The sequence below is a fragment of the Saimiri boliviensis genome, chromosome 2 (assembly GCF_048565385.1).
Source record: "Saimiri boliviensis isolate mSaiBol1 chromosome 2, mSaiBol1.pri, whole genome shotgun sequence".
Lineage (NCBI taxonomy): Eukaryota > Metazoa > Chordata > Mammalia > Primates > Cebidae > Saimiri > Saimiri boliviensis.
Window position 1 is genome coordinate 55390269 of NC_133450.1, and position 17170 is coordinate 55407438.

At 36.8% G+C, this 17170-nt stretch overlaps 1 protein-coding gene across 4 annotated transcripts in view; it reads left to right on the forward strand.

Annotated features, from left to right (window-relative positions):
• AKAP6 (A-kinase anchoring protein 6) overlaps nucleotides 1-17170 on the forward strand; it is a 662618-nt gene that overhangs the window by 320597 nt on the left and 324851 nt on the right. The window contains exon 1 of one of the 4 annotated variants that reach the window (XM_074393338.1): nucleotides 3791-6342. The exons of the other annotated variants lie outside the window; for them this stretch is intronic. Coding sequence (XP_074249439.1) covers nucleotides 6283-6342 — 60 coding nt within the window. The 5' untranslated portion in view covers nucleotides 3791-6282. Of the gene's footprint in view, nucleotides 1-3790; nucleotides 6343-17170 lie in introns of those variants that run through there. 4 annotated transcript variants of the gene reach the window in all.

Consider the following 17170-nt stretch of genomic DNA (forward strand, 5'->3'; position numbering starts at 1 on the left):
TTCTTTTCTTTTCTACAAAAGAGTTACAGTAGCCAGTAGGTGGGGTACTTTATTAGAGGTAGCATGCTTCAGTAGCTATGTGTCAAATTGTAAAGGAGAACTACGTTTCATAATTATGAAAAATGCTTAGGGCATTCTTACATTTATAGTTTTCTCTATAATACCCTGAAGGGAGTGTATATTCTTGATGGGATCCTGGGTAGTTAGTTTCCTTTTACTAGGACTTCCTGGGGAATGATGCACTATATGAATGGATTCTGCCAGTCAGAATTTGAAATTGCTCCATAAAACAGCTGTGCAAGTCACTTGCATGCCCCTCTTGAATTCTATACTCCCTAACGATCCATCTCTCTAACAAAACTGTAGTAGTTTTATGTTTATTTGTGATGAGTCTAAGCTCTCTGTGGGTATTTAAAGATAGGTGTATAACTTCAGTGTTTTGTCAGCTAAAGTAAACTACACCCCATGTCTTGGGGTGCTGAGGAAGCACAGCACACAGATTGTAAGCTTTACATCTGAGCTTTCTATTGTAACCAAGCAACTGACACATTAGACACCCCTTTGCCATCAGCTTACATTCTCTGAGAACTTAGATCAGTGCCTAAAATAACCCCGTTAATTGTGAGGGCACATGTGGAATGAAATTCCACTTAGCAGTCTGGAAGCTGAGTGACTGAGGATTTGAAACCTTAACTATAGTACAGTTCATAACAAGCCTCTAGGCAGTTAGACCTAACGCCCTTAAGTGTTCAGGTATGGAAAGAAAGTCATATGTTGTGTTTTAGATTCTCTGTTTGTAAAGCTGGTTAACCAGTGACAGCTGATTAAAAACCAAATCGACTTGAGTTACAAGATCTGGGCTTTCTCTGCTCTGCTTTCAACCTGTTGGTTGGTGGTGGAGTAGCTGAGAAAAGAAGCGAATGGCTTGGCTGAGGGACATGAAGTTGCAGCAGCCCATTTAGGACCACACTGCATTTTGGACTTCTTGCCATGCAGTTCAGGTAGGCTATTGTTTATGTGACATTCTTTATAAGACTGACAGAAGTCATTAAACTGTTCAGTTTCAGAGTTGGGCATGAGAGTCTCAAGCTTCTCTCCTGCACATAGCACTGTGCACTGCTGGTGGACACTGCTTTACTCCCTAGCTAGACAATATGCCAAATGAAAGTCTTTGTATGGTTGTTACCCAAGTTCACTTAAATTCTAGGGCATAAGGGAGACTGATGAATCACAAAGTGTGATTTATCTGGCATGTGGTAAAATGTCTCTTTAAAATTTACCTTCCTTTTTTTCTGTTTAATTTTCCTTACTCTTGTTCCAAAAGGCAGGCTTTTGTATTTGTGGGAAACAGTGGTAGAAAATGTTAAGCCTCTTAGTATATTCCAGAACATATGGTTTTCTTATATTTTTAAACTGCTTAATAGGGTCTGGGCTTTATTTTAAGACTAAGATGAAAATCAACACTACTCTTTTCCAAATAAACTCACTTAAACTACTGTTTGTGCCCATATCCGTGTAATTAACTTAAATTGCTGCAGTATTGTTGTTCTCCTTACCCTAATGTTAACCTGTATTATAAAGTATCAAATTTAGTTTTGGCTTTAAGTGTCTGGCACATAAAATAAGTATGTAACTGCTGTATAGTAAGTGTGTGAATGCTGTAAATGATGCTTTTGAACTTCTACCTGAGGGGGTTATTTAATTCAGCATTTATTCAAAGCTCATATCACATGACAGACATATTCCTAAAACATATGTAAATGAGGTTTTGTAATTAGAATGACTTAACACATACTTAGAAAGCTGATCACTTTTAAGGAATCTATGTGTAAAATGAATAGGGAGTTGCAACTAAATTTATGCTTTGATGGTTCTTTTTTGCGTGTCAGTTTCTTAAATTGAGATTCACTGATGGTGCATAACTTTGGATAAATTTCTCAGGAACAAAAACTGCATTTTTAATATCTTGAAATGTACACACACACACACACATATATACGTGTGTGTACATGTGTATATGTATATGTATATTATATGATCACATGAAGCCCTTGGGGGTTCTTAGAAGGATGTCTAAGGGGATTTGGGAGTGGGCTATTAGATATTATTGAATGTTAAATTGTGCCTTTGGCAAGGAAAGATTTTCTGGAGACAAGGGTCATGATGTGAGATTAAAAATAAAAGTTGAAAAGAATATTATTTTACTGTTTACATTAATGTCACTTTAATATACTTGAAAAGCTACAAAATATTGCTCATCTAACACATTAACATATTGCAGCCTCAGGAAATATTAGCTTGAACCATATGAAATTGCCAGTATTTGACAATTTCTACATATAAAAATGGCAATTTTGTATAGCTCAACCTAGTTGTTTAATGAGCATTAACTCATATTAATGAAAGGTTAGTCTTAAGTTCCCAAAAATAGTAATATGAACCAAATATACTTGAATAATTAAAGTATGAGAGCGATTTAGTTAAAAGGTAGATCATTCAGGGTTACTTCCTGTGAATAAATCCAGTAGGCATGTGTTAAGTCCTTCTTTCAATTCTTAACTTCTTTGTTTGGTCTCTTAAAAAGAACTTACTGTTTCTGCCAAGTGCGGCCTACGGTGTTTATGAGATCCGGAGACTGTGGGCATACATCCTCAGTGGCTGAGAGCTGATATTTAGCAGGATTTGGGTTATCGTTGAGAAAGTTTATCCTTACCAATAATCGAATGTGTGTCACAGTGTTAGGGTTTCTCTGTGCATACTATCTTAGTGTTCTTTCTCCAGTTTTCTAGAGTGAAATCTGAAGTCATTGATTTGAAACCTTTCCTCATTTTTATATAGGTGTTTAGTGCTATAAATTATCTCCAAAGTACTGCTTTTAGTGAGAGTCTCATGTTGTATGTTTATTTTCATTCATTTAAAATGCTTTCTCATTTACATTTTGACTTGTTTTTGACTCGTGGATTATTTAGAAGTGCATTATTTATTGTCTAAATATTTGGGGATTTTCCAAAAGTCTATAATTCAGTTGTGGTCAGAGAACATACTTTTAATAAGTTGAATCTTTTAAAATTTATTGAACTTGTTTTAGGATCATAATCTATCTTGGTAAATGTTCCATGGACACTTGAAACAAATGTATATTCTACTGTTTTAGTTTACTCTCCTAATTGACCTAAACTGTCAATAGGTCAAGTTGGTTGCTAGTGTTGTTCAAATCTTCTCTCTATGCCATTAGTGACTTTATATATATATTTTCCCTATCAGCTATTGAAAGGGAGTCATTAAAATCTCCAATTATAATTGTGAATTTTTCTGTTTCTCCTTGAAGTTCTGTTTTTGTGTTACGTATTTTGAAGCTTTCTCATTAGGTGAATTAACGTTTAGGATTGCTATGCCCCTTGATGAAATCATCCCAATCCTACTGCCTTGGCCTCCCAAAGTTCTTGGATAATAGGCATGAGCCACTGTGCCCAGCCTGGGATGTCATTCTTTATACAATTAGGAAAGTTGTTCTGCTCCCTGCTTCAGTTTTTGGATGATGTTTGATTTTAATCTTATGTAGACAGATTTTTCTGTATTATAATTTAGACTGTTTAGAAGATAAATATGGTAGATAATACAAAGCAGTTTTATTGATGCTCAGAATAGAACTTGGACATTTTTGACATTTTAACAATATTAAATAAATATCACATAATGTGTTACGTGATGAATTATTACATAACATTTATTATCAATCTTATTGGTATTATGTATTTATTATAAAGCTAAAAATGATACTGAATATTATATATTTTACATGTTTAATTTTCCAAGCATTAGTCACTTTAAAAAGAGAGTGAAATTAGGCACAGTATTGTTACATGGTTTTTAACCTAAACAAGTTCATAATTTTAGTTAATGAATACTCTTTCATACCAAAGACCTATTATTAGGAGTAGAACTTGTTAAGTATGTACATATGTACCTGATTTAAAAAGCTAAAGCTGGCCTGGCACAGTGGCTCACACCTGTAATTCCAGCACTTTGGGAGGCCGAGGCAGGTGGATCATGAGTTCTGGAGATTGAAACCATCCTGGCTAACACAGTGAAACCCCATCTCTACTAAAAATACAAGAATTAGCCAGGTGTGGTGGTGGACGCCTGTAGTCCCAGCTACTCGGGAGGCTGAGGTGAGAGAGTCGTTTGAACCCGGAGGTGGAGGGGTTGCAGTGAGTTGAGATTGCGCCACTGCACTGCAGCCTGGTTGGCAGAGCAAGACTCCATCGCCAAAAAAAAAAAAAAAAAAAAAAAAAAAAGCTTTTTAAAGCTTTGCAGTAAGAATTTGTATTTGTATGTACCAAAACAATATATCTGTATCTCTTCTTTATAAAAGTTTAATTGTAATTGATATGTCTAAGAAATACCCAGAAACTCAGATTTTGATTCTTTTTTTCAGGATCTTTGTCCTTGATCCAGTTAGACTAAGTCTTTACTTTCAAGAAAAGAGAGATCAGAAGAGGGAAGGAAAACTTACTTAACATGTTTCATCAGCATGATCCATGGCGTTATCAGCAGGAAATATAAACAGATTATTTTTAGCAATGATCTTGCTAACAAAATACTTGAATGTGCTTTTTAGAGAAGTAGTTACCCACACATAACCCATGACCTGTTCATTTGGCAGATTGCCATGAAGTATTTACTTGATAAAATTATTTATTGATATTTAGCTTAAAATGAATATTGCAATATGTCTGAATGTGATTCTTATTACAAGGACAGAGGGATAATATAATAGTCAACCAATTATCATTTCCTGCACTTCAATCATTCTGTGACACTGAGCATAACTTCCCCAGTGTCCCTGGTTGGAAGGAGGGCACACTTACTATGTGGGATGCACAGGTGCCAGTGGTTAAATTTGTGTTCATGCAGCATATCTACCCAGAATTGGTATGGTGTTGCCAGTGTAGGTGCCAGTATTAGTTAGAATGGTGAAGATTTGAGTACAGAAGCTTCCCTGAGAAGTTCCGTACTTTAGTCTTCATTACCATGTATGGGGAAAAGTCTGTATCAAAAAGGCTCTGTATTCTTGGCTGATCTTTGTATCTCCCAACTTTTTCTCTTTTTATTTGCTAATTATGCCAGATGTTTCTAATGTCTAAAGGTATGATGGTCATAGTCACCATCATATCATAAGATACCTTCCCCCATTCCCTTTATCCTGACTTGGTATAAACAAATTCCTTTTTCCTTTATCTTAACTGGGATGGATATATATATACAGGGAAGTCTCAAATGGACTCTAAAGAAAAAGGGTCAAGCTCTAAAGTTGCAAGTGCATTCTAGCCTGTGGCACAGCAATGTATTTGGAGAGCTCTGCTCTATACAGTTATTCATGGACTGGGGTTCCTTCCCTCCTAAGCAATCCTGTCCAATAAAAATACAATACAAGCCACAAATGAATCATCCTTGTGATTCTTAAATGTTCTAAATCAAGAAAGTAAAAACAAACAGATAATAAATTTTAATAATATATTTTATTTAATCCAATTTGTCCAAAATATTGTTTCAACATGTAATTAATATAAAATTATTAATAAACAATTTTACATTCTTTTTTGCATGCAAAGTCTTTAAAATCCAGTGTGTATCTTAGAGTACCTCTCAATTTGAACTAGCAGCATTTCAAGTGCTACCATTTTGGACAATACAGATCTAGAGGCCCATTTTTCTAGGACCTCAAAATCTTCTGGATCTTCTGAATCCTGCCAGCAGGCAACGCAAAGAGAGGCCATAAAATACCTCAAAGAAAGTTTTAGGGATTCAACCTGGTACCAAAGTATATCACTACTACCCACATTCCATTGGCCAGTACTCAGTCGTATGACCCGATCTAACTAACTGCCAAGGGCACCTGGAAAATGTCATTTAGCCGTGTGCCCAGGAGGAAATAAAATAGGTTTGGTGAGTACATAGTAGAGTCTCTACCACAGCATATAAGATATTATTATTATTACCATATTTTACAAATCAAGAAATTGATGTCCAGGCAGATTAACTGATACTCTAGTTAATGGGAAAATGTAAGTAGATCCAGGTCTTCACTCTGGAGTGCTGTTTCCTCTGTCAGACTGTCCTGCTTTCTTTCCTTTATTTGTCCTTCAACCTTCCCTTTAACTCTGTTCATGTAGATGCAGCTCTTGCAGTAAACCTTATGTCTTTAATATTTTATCACATTGGCTTTCCTAGGCTGCTCTCTGACTTAATGAGAGTATCCTATTACTTCTGTTTTAGAAAATGACAAGTGCCCAGTATAATGAAGCAAATATGTCTTACTACTGGATAGTTCAACTAATGGTACTATTTTCAGCATTGCATTATCATTTTGAGTTGGCCTTTTCCTTCCTCATACTGAAGCTCCTTATTCAAAGCAAAGGATTAAGGTCCTCATCAAGCCATTTCAATCAATGTATAAATTGTATTTTATGTTATAATGAGCAGTCTGTTCAATTGAAGTTTTTAGCTTTTTAAAAGTGCTTAGAAGAATAGTCACTGAAGTACTCTTAATGGTGAAATTATTGAACAGAAATGCTTGGATAAGCTGTTTTATTTCTTCAATGGAAGGGGATATTTTTGATGGAGAAATGAGATAATATTCCTCAAAGGAGACTAGTGGTAAAGAGTGACTGCTGTCCATGGATTACTGATTATAACACAAGTGTCCATCAAGGGCAGCTTTTATTGAAGACAGTGTAATTCGACCACTACCCTTTAGCTTTAAATTACCCACAGCGAACTGGTTTATAGTTTTTGTTGCTGTCTTTCTTATATTTGTGAATATGAGATACATTTACAGAGCCAAAAATTTAAAAATATGAAAAGATATACAGTGAAAATGCCACCTTTTATCCTCCAGTGCAGAGTTGGCCCTTCTAACAGTTTCTCCCTTTTATAACTTGACTAGGTAGGTACTCATTTTCCTCCTCTTGCATATTCTTCTATAGTTTGTATATGGATTTATAAGCAAATGTGAATATATATTCTTAGTTTTCCTCCTGTTTTATCCTATATACATCATTCTGTACCTTCCTTTTTAAACTTTATACATCATGAAGATCTTTCTGTGTTGGAATATAAAGAGCCTTCTTATTATCCTAATTCTTTTCTTATAGTTGTGTAGTGTTCTGCATAAATGTACTATATTGATGAATATTTAAGTCATTTGACAAAAAATGGAAACATATTGCAGACATAAATTCTTGGAAGTAGAATTGCTAGTCAACGTGTACAGTATGTACATTTGGAACTTAATAGAAATGTCCAAATTGCTTTCCACAGTGGTTACACTAATTTACCCTCAACCAGGAATATTTAATAGCTCCTATTTGCTGTGCCTTTGCCCATAGACTATGTTATGATTTTTTTTGTTTTTTGCTTTGTGTTTTAAAATGATATTTTAGTGTAACTTAAATTTACATTTCTCTTACTGTGAGAAAGGTTGAACATCTTTTCATATGTTTAAGGATTCTTTGTGTTACTTTTTCTGTGAACTGTGCTCATATGCTTTCCCTATTTTTCAGTTGTGTTGTTAGTCTTTTCTTTATTGAATTATAGGAGCTCTATAATTATTAGGGAGATAAGCTGTATGGTATAAGCTGCAATATTTTTCCACCAGTTTGTCATTTATCTTTACTTACTGCATATTTTTTCATTACTATGCAGAAGTTTTCTCCTATTTCCTTTTCTTTTTCTACCGTAGTCAAATATATCTTTCTTTCAATGGCTCTGGATTTTGAATTCAGAAGGCTTTCTTCACTACAGTGTTATATATGACTTACCTATTTTTTTTAGTAATTTTTACATTTTGATCCCGTTTTAAATCTTTGATACATTTGGAATTTATCAAGATGTGTAGTGGATCCAACTTACTTTTTGTCAGTTATTTACCTAGTTGTTACTCTTCACTGATTTGAGGTACCTCTTTTATCAAATGCCCAAATACTCATGTATATATAATATATTTGAGTTTATCTCTTGGCTTATTCTTCCCAATTATCTGTCTGCATTCTTGGATCTGTATCATACAGTTTTAATTACTGAGACTTTACAATATATTTTATATTTGTTAGACTAGGTTGCCTGTATTCCTGTTGTCCATTTTTATGTTAGAATCAGACTCTTTCCCATCCTCTTTCAGTCCTTCCCTCCATAGAAAGGCAAGCTTATTATTTATATTAATGTATATTAATACATTATATTACTATATTAATTATTTTATAAATATAATACACATTACATTTATAAAGGAGCTTAGTGAAGGTTGCTATTTTAATGATGTGGATTTTTCCTATCCAAACATATATTTTATTATTGCATTTTCATCTTAAAAAATTCTTCTGTAGTACTTGAAAGTTTTCATTTAGGTCTTCCACATTTCTCTTAAGTTTATTCTAAGGCATTTTATCTTTGTTGTTGCCATATATATGTATATATTTTTTAAATTTAATTTAATGGGTTTTGTTTTTTTTTTTTTTGAGACAGAATCTCACTTTGTTGCCAGGCTGGAGTACAGTGATGCAAGCTTGGCTCACTGAAACCTCTGCCTCCCAGGTTCAAGCAATTCTCTGTCTCAGTCTCCCGAGTAGCTGAGATTACAGATACCCACCACCACACCAGCTACTTTTTGTATTTTTAGTAGAGATGGGGTTTCACCATGTTGGCCAGAATGGTCTTGATCTCTTGACCTCGCGATCCACCCACCTCCTCCTCCCAAAGTGCTGGGATTATAGATGTGAGCCACTGCATCCGGCCTGTTGTGGCTGTGTTGTTAATGGCATCTTCAGTTATAGCTAAAAAGAGCTTGTTATGTGTATGCTTTATTATTGTTGATTTTCAGGTATTAATTTTTGTTTGTTTGTTTGTTTTTGCTTGTTTTTTGAGATAAGGTCTTGCCCTGTCATCCAGGCTTGAGTGCATTGGCATGATCTTGGGTCACTGCAACTTTTGCCTCCTAGGCTGAAGCAATTCACTCACCTTAGCCACCCAGGTAGCTGGGACTACAGTCATGTGCCACCATACCTGGCTAATTTTTGTATTTTTAATGAAGACGAGGTTTCACCCTGTTCTCCAGGCTGGTCTTGAACTCCTGAGCTCAAGTGATCCACCCACCTTGGCTTCCCAGGGTGCTGGGATTACAGGCATTAGCCACCACACCTGGCCATTTGGAGGTATTACTTTTTTACTCCATTAGCTGAATGAATGTTTTTGCTTGTTGTGATTTTTAGTTAAATATTGAGTTTTCCCAAGCATACAATCATATCATCTTTGCATGAGAATAGGCTTACCTTTTTCTTCCCAATTGTTACTCCTTTGGTCCCATTAGCTTTCATTAAGTTATTTTGTCACAATAAACAACTCTCAGATCTTCATGGCTGACAACAATATACACTCATGCTCATGTTACATACCCATCATAGGGTAGGCCTCAGCTCTGGGACCACACTGAAGGAGTGGCTCCATCTGGGATATACTAGTCTTTGGTAATCAGAAAGGAAAGAAGGACAACAGAACCGATGGATGGCTTTTAAAATTCCAGCTACCTTACTTTGGCTCACATTTCATTGTGTAAAGTAAGTCATATGGCCAAGCCTGATATCAATGGGGCAAGGAAGTATAGTCCTTTCATAGTGAGGAGAACTGAATGTTAGAAATCAAGAGTATGATCTACTATAATCTCTAATTTTTCCAGATACATGGCAAACTTTGAATAATATAATCATGACTCTTAGAACCCATTAACTCCAAGTACTTATTTGTATAGACCTATAATTGTCGGTGTTACTTATCAGATGGTTTTTTCTGTATGCCAAACCACCCCAGTTGGCTGAAGGTGGCTGATGTTGACCAGGCTTAGCAGGCAAGTTCCTTTTCACGTATCTCATATCTGCTTTGAATCAGTGAGTTGGCCAAGGTAGGGCTGTGTCTAGGGTGAGGCAAGTGAGGAACTTCTCAGGCACAAAATTTAAGAGGATGACAAAAAAACTTGGTAGTCAAGATATATAATATTTTAATACAGTGTTTTTGAAAATCAAAATTAATACAGCCAAATCCATGATGAACAAAATATCAAAATTTTGAACCAAAACAGGAGTAAGAACAATGCTGTGCCAAGCCATATTGGAACCTAAGCCAAAAGGAAAAATTAGTAATACCTATTCTGTCTTTATGAACAATTATTGAAAAAGTATCTCTTGAGTGTTATGTGTAAAGTGTTATATGTTATGTGAAAAATGTGTATTTTTATTTATAAGGTATATATAAATACAAATGATTCCATTTAGGTAAGAAGTCATTAGGTATTATATCAAATAAGTGTAGTTATTTTCATAATGACAGTCTGATAATAGTTTGATAGCACAGTAGTTTGAGAATTCATTTTATAAAATCTCCTTTAGGGATTTTTGCATACTTCTTTGAAAGTCTTGCATGGTGGCTAATTTTCATGCTTTTTATGGTAGTTAAAAAAAAAAGGCAAAAATTATTAAGGGTCAAGTGTTGTGTAAGTAAGTGGGGTTGTTAAGCAGGGTCTTAATCTTTGATCAAAAATAAGAAATGGGCTAGATGACGTGGCATGCACCTGTAGTTCAAGCTACTCTGGGGGCTTAAGCAGGAGAATCACTGGAACCCAGGAGGCAGAGATTGCAGTGAGCTAAGATTGCGCCACTACACTCCAGCCTGGGTGACAGAGTGAGACTCCATCTCAAAAAAAAAATGATAATATTAAAATGAGATATTCACATAAATAAGTTAATAAACTATAAATGCCATAAAGTTGTTATTTATTATTGATATATAGGTATACAGGTTTAGGTTTGAATGTTTCTTTCTTTATATATATACATATATATGTATATGTATCTAATATATGTTATAGATATGTGTACATATATGCACATATATATTATACATATAATATATATTATATGTACATATTATATATATAATTGTACTTTAAGTTCTGGGGTATATGTTCAGATCGTGCAGGATTGTTGCATAGGTACATAAATGGCAATGTGGTTTGCTGCCATCACCTAAATCTGGCATTTCTCCCCATGTTAAACTGTCCAACCTCTCTACTCCACACTGTCCCTCCCATAGTCCCCCTAAACAGACCCCAGATTGGGAAACAGCTCTCCTCCCTGTGTCCATGTGTTCTCATTGTTCAACACTCACCTATGAGTGAGAACAGGCGGTGTTTGATTTTCTGTTCTCGTGTCAGTTAGCTGAGAATGATGGTTTCTAGATTCATCCATGTCCCTACAAAGGAGACGAACTCATTGTTTTTTATGGCTGCATTGTATTCCATGGTGTATATGTGCCACATTTTCCTTGTCAAGTCTATCATCGATGGGCATTTGGGTTGGTTCCAGGTCTTTGCTATTGTAAACAGTGCCACAGTGAACATACATGTGCATGTGTTTTTATAATAGAACAATTTATAATCCTTTGTATATATACCCAGTAATGGGATTGCTGGGTCAAATGAAATTTCTCTTTCTAGATCCTTCAGGAATTGCCACACTGTCTTCCACAGTAGTTGAACTAATTTACACTCCCGTGAACAGAGTAAAAGTGTTCCTAGTTCTCCAGTTCCGGCATCTGTTATCTCCAGATATTTTAATGATCACCATTCTAACTGGTGTGAGATGGTATCTCAATGTGGTTTTGATTTAGATTTCTATAATGACCAGTGATGAGCATTTTTTCCTATGTTTGTTGGCCTCATATATGTCTTCCTTTGAAAAGTGTCTGTTCATGTCCTTCACTCACTTTTCAGTGGGTTTGTTTTTTTCTTGTAAATTGGTTTTAGTTCTTTGTAGATTCTGGATATTAGCCTTTTGCCAAATGGGTAGATTGCAAAATTTTTTGCCCATTCTGTTAGTTGCCAGTTCACTCTAATGACTGTTCCTTTTACTGTGCAGAAGCTGTGGAGTTTGATTAGGTCATCCAAAGGATTATAAATTGTTCTACTATAAGGATACATGCACATGAATGTGTTCATTGCAGCACTGTTTACAATAGCAAAGACCTGGAACCAACCCAAATGCCCATCAGTGATAGACTGGACAGGGAAAATGTGGCACATATACACCATGAAATATTATGCAGCCATAAAAAATGATGAGTTCGTGTCCTTTGTAGGGACATGGATGAACCTGGAAACCATCATTCTCAGCAAACTGACACAAGAGCAGAAAATCAAACACTGCATATTCTCACTCATAGATGGATGTTGAACAATGAGAACACATGGACACAGGGAGGGGAGCATCACACACTGGGGTCTGTTGGGGGGAAATAGGGGAGAGACAGCAGGGGTTGGGGAGTTGGGGAGAGATAGCATGGGGCAAAATGCCAGATATAGGTGAAGGGTAGGAAGGCAGCAAATCATGCTGCCACGTGTGTACCTATGTAACAGTCTTGCATGTTCTTTACATATACCCCAAAACCTAAAATGCAATTTTAAAAAAAAGACTTAGTTTTGCTAGATATGAAATTCTAAGTTGAAAGTTCTTTTCTTTAAGGATGTTGAATATTGGCCCCCACTCTCTTCTGGCTTGTAGAGTTTCTGCTGAGAGATCCTCTGTGAGTCTGATGGGCTTCCCTTTGTGGGTAACCTGACCTTTCTCTCTGGCTGCCCTTAGCGTTTTTTTCCTTCATTTTAACCCTGATGAATCTGATGATTATGTGCCTTGAGGTTGCTCTCCTTGAGGAGTATCTTTGTGGTGTTTTCTATATTTCCTGGACTTTAATGTTGGCCTGCTTTAATAGGTTGGGAAAATTCTCCTGGATAATATCCTGAAGAGTGTTTTCCGACTTGGATTCATTCTCTCTGTCACATTCAGGTACACCTATCAAATGTAGATTAGGTCTTTTCACATAATCCCATATTTCCTGGAGGCTTTGTTCATTTCTTTTTACTCTTTTTTTCTCTATTCTTGCCTCCTCATTTTATTTCATTGAGTTGCTCATCAGTCTCTGATATCCTTTCTTCTGCTTGGTTGATTCAGCTTTTGAAATTTGTATATGCTTCGTGAAGTTCTCATGCTGGGTTTTTGAGCTCCATCAAGTCATTTACATTCTTCTTTAAGCTGTTTATTCTCATTAGCATTTCGTCTATCCTTTTTTCAGAGTTCTTAATTTCTTTGCATTGGGTTAGAACATGTTCTTTTAGCTCCAAGAAGTTTGTTATTACCTACCTTCTAAAGCCTGTTTCTGTTAATTCATCAGACTCATTCTCTATCCAGCTTTTTTCCCTTGCTGGTGAGGAGTTGTGATCCCTTAGAAGAGGAGAGTTGTTCTGGTTTTTGGTGTCTTCATCCTTTTTATACTAGTTTCTTCCCATCTTTGTGTATTTATCTACCTGTGGTCTTTGTAGTTGGTGACTTTCAGATGGCGTCTCTGAGTGCATGTCCTTTTTGTTGATGTTGAAGTTATTTCTTTTTGTTTTTTAGTTTTCCTTCTAACAGGCCCCTCTGCTGTAGGACTGCTGGAGGTCCACTCCAGACCCTGCTTGCCTGGGGATCACCTGCGGTGGCTGCAGAACAGTAAGGGTTGCTGCTGCTTTCTTCTTCTGTTGTCTTCATCCCAGAGGGATACCCGCCATATGTCAGCCTGAGCTCTCCTTTATGAAGTGTCTCTTTGGATATATGGGGGTTGAGGAGTTGCTTGAGAAGACAGTCTGTCCCTTATAGGAGCTCACGTGCTTAGCTGTGAGCTCCGTTGTTCTGTTCAGAACTGCTGGGCAGGTATGTTTAAGTCTGCTGCAGCCGAACTCATAACCGCCTCTTTCCCCAGGTGCTTTGTCCTGGGAAGGTGGGGCTTTATTTATAAGTTCCTGATGTGCTGCTGCCTTTTTTCAGAGATACCCTGCCCACAAAGGAGGTAGCATAGTCACAGTCTGCCAACAGAGACGTTGCTGAGCTGCCATGGGCTCTGCCCACCTTCTGTGTGAACTTCCTTGTGGTTTTGTTTACAGAGGTACAGTTATAACTGCCTCAGTAATGGTAGTCTGCCTCAGTAATGGTGAACTGCCTCAGTAAAGGTGGACTGCCTCAGTAATGGCAGACTGCCTCAATATTGGCAGACTGCCTTGGTAGTGGGGGACTGTCTCAGTAATGGCTGATGCCCTTCCCCGCACTGAGCTAGACTATCTGGGGTCCAGCTGCACTTGCTGCAAAACTCGCAATCCAGAACATTTCAGATTGCTGGTGTTTGTAGGGGTGGGATCTTCTGAGCCAGGTCACCTGGTTTCCTGTTTCAGCCCCCTTTTTTTCAGTTAAATGGGCAGCTCCCAGGCATTCCAGGCACCAGTTAAAATGGCCACCCAGTTTTGTGTGAGTTTTTGTGAGGAAACCCATGGCAGTGGCTGAAACAGCCATGCTGGAAACCTGTGGTGCTTTTCAGACTGGGAATTTCCTGGTCTGTGGGCAGCAAAAACTAATTTGGAAATGTGGTAATCACTCACCCTCTGCATTGTTCTGACTGTTGACTGCATTCCAGAGGTATTCCTATTCGGTCATCTTGGATCTCCTCCTCTTCATGTGTTTCCGAATCAGGGGCTGAATAACTGATCCACTCACAGATTTATTGGTTAATAATTGGACCGTCCTCACCTAATAACCAATAAGTCTAGATGTGTCTAGATACTCATATATGCGTACATAATCAAGGCCAGACCTTACAACCAAGCATGACTGAAATTCTGGAGTTAGGGACAGGGAACAGATTATGTAGATGTGGTAAGGACTGGTCACCCCATAGTAGAGCATTTGCTAATCTTTGTAGTCTTTTATTTTCAGTTTCTACAACGTGACAAAACGAATACAACTGTGACTTTTCAGTTAAGTGTGATGACTTCACACCTGTAATCCTAGTACTTTGGGAAACCAAGGAAGGAGGATTGCTTGAAGCCAGGAGTTCAAGAACTATGGCTTTTGTCATAGTTGGGATTACAGGTGCTTGCTACCACATCCGGCTAATTTTTATATTTTTAATAGAGATGGAGTTTCACCACTTGGTCAGGCTGGTCTTGAACTCTTGACCTCAAGTGATCCACCCACTTCAGCCTCCCAAACTGTTGGAATTACAGGCGTGAGCCACCATGCCCAGCCCCTCATTTTAATTCTTTTACCTCAAAAAGTTTGCCCATTTCTTTTTCTCTATGTGCGAATATAATTAAACATACCCATACACATATATACACACGTACTTCTTAGGAAAACCTTAAGAAAAAGAAAAAAAAAAGTCTAGGTAAATGCTTAAAAACCATCTTTTTCCTGTAGAACAGAGGGAGAAACTGGTGACTAGCCTAAGATATATTAAATATATTAGAAGGTCTTTGTTTGTTTGTTGGCTGGCAAAGTTGAGTAAAATTTTTGACCATCTTTTCAGCTTAGTCCGTTGTACATGTATTGTCTCTACCCATTCAACAATTGTTTGTTATTTGTCAGTGATATTAGATAATTATAGCATAGAAAACCTCAATTGGGCATTTATAGAATTATTGATAGAAAAGTAATCAGACCTATTCCAAAATTTGTAGTCTAATGTTTGCACAAAGCACAGTAGTAAACACAAGGATAAGTAAGGCACAATTCTTCCCCTAAGAGACTTTACTATCCAGTATCTCATAATGTAAGAAATAATCTTAGATTTAAGATGGAAGGCTTTACAATTAGCAAAACAGAAACAGAGGCCTCAAATTAAGTTCTACATTTAAAATAAGGATGTTGGAAACATCAAAATGGAGTGGCTGTGTAGTTGTGCTTATTAAGTGGTGTGTTCAAGCCTCAGAATGTATTTGGCTGATTGAGTACATTGTGGTGTTTTTTTCTCCATTTTCATCCTTTTTTTTCTTCCTACACATGCAGCAAGCTTTGTCACTCAGCTATGAAATATTTACCATTGCAAGGCATTGTATAATTAATTAAGTGCCGGAATGAGTGATGCAGTCAAGTGCTATTGGAGATCAGAGGACAAAGAATTCAGTGTGGCCTGGGACAAGCATTGTAGAGGAGACAGTGTTTAAATTGGACCTTGAAAGATATTTGATTGAGCACAGAAGAGGGACAGGATGATGATTCAAGCAACAATAATGCCATGAGCAAAAGGCAAGAGCCAGAATGAGTCACGCTTATTTCAGGGTTAGTATGAAAACTGTCTTCTCTGAAATGATGATCTGGGTAGGAGGTGAAACTGGCAAGGTAGACTGGGAAGCAGCTGAAAATGGTCTAAAGGAACAAGCCATGGCCTGCAAGCCCAGACACCTGAGTTCTGTCACTAACAGCCCTGTGACTTTGACAAACATTGAATCTTCTGCTTCAGTTATCTGAGATGTGAAATTATGCTTTCAGACTAAAAAAATCTCTCAGGTGCCTTTCTGTTTTAAAGCATTTTGTGATTCTTTTATGGTGGTCCTTGATAAACTAGTATTAGGACTTTTGAATCTATCCTAACAGCTCTTAAGGTTGTTCTGAACAAGAAAATCACATAATCAAAGAGGGAATTCATCACATAGTGAAAGGGGAAATTATTGATATTAAATTCAGTGAAGAATGATTGCCTTGGGAAAAGGGATTAGAGATACTGGAGGAAGGAAACCAGCTTGAAGGGTATGCCAGTAGTTCATGTGGGAACAGGGTGGTTGAAATAGAAATCAAAAGGAGACAGACACTAGAACCATTGTTTATTCATTCTTTGTTGATCATTAAAACTATACTAGGTTCTGAGGATCCAGTTGTAGAAAAAACAGAAAAGGTCCCTATTCCTCTTACATTCTAACAAAAGGAAAAATTCAGCGGGATTTGGTGATTGACCAATAGCGTATTTGTGCCTTTAAGAGAATGAAACCTGCTGCAAGGCCAGATGTCCAGCTACAATGGATTGACTACATATATGTTGTATGTTCATAAAATAAAATACTAGGCAGCCATAGGGAAATATGAGACACAGTTATTTACATGAGAGGCTATTTATATGTTTTTGAGTAAAAACACATAAATACAGACTACGAACTAGAAAATGATATTTGTTATGAACAATAGGATTATTAGTGATTTATCTAATTACTCTTCACTGGTTGTTTATTTTTTGCCATGAGTAAAAAATACTTTTATTTATCTAG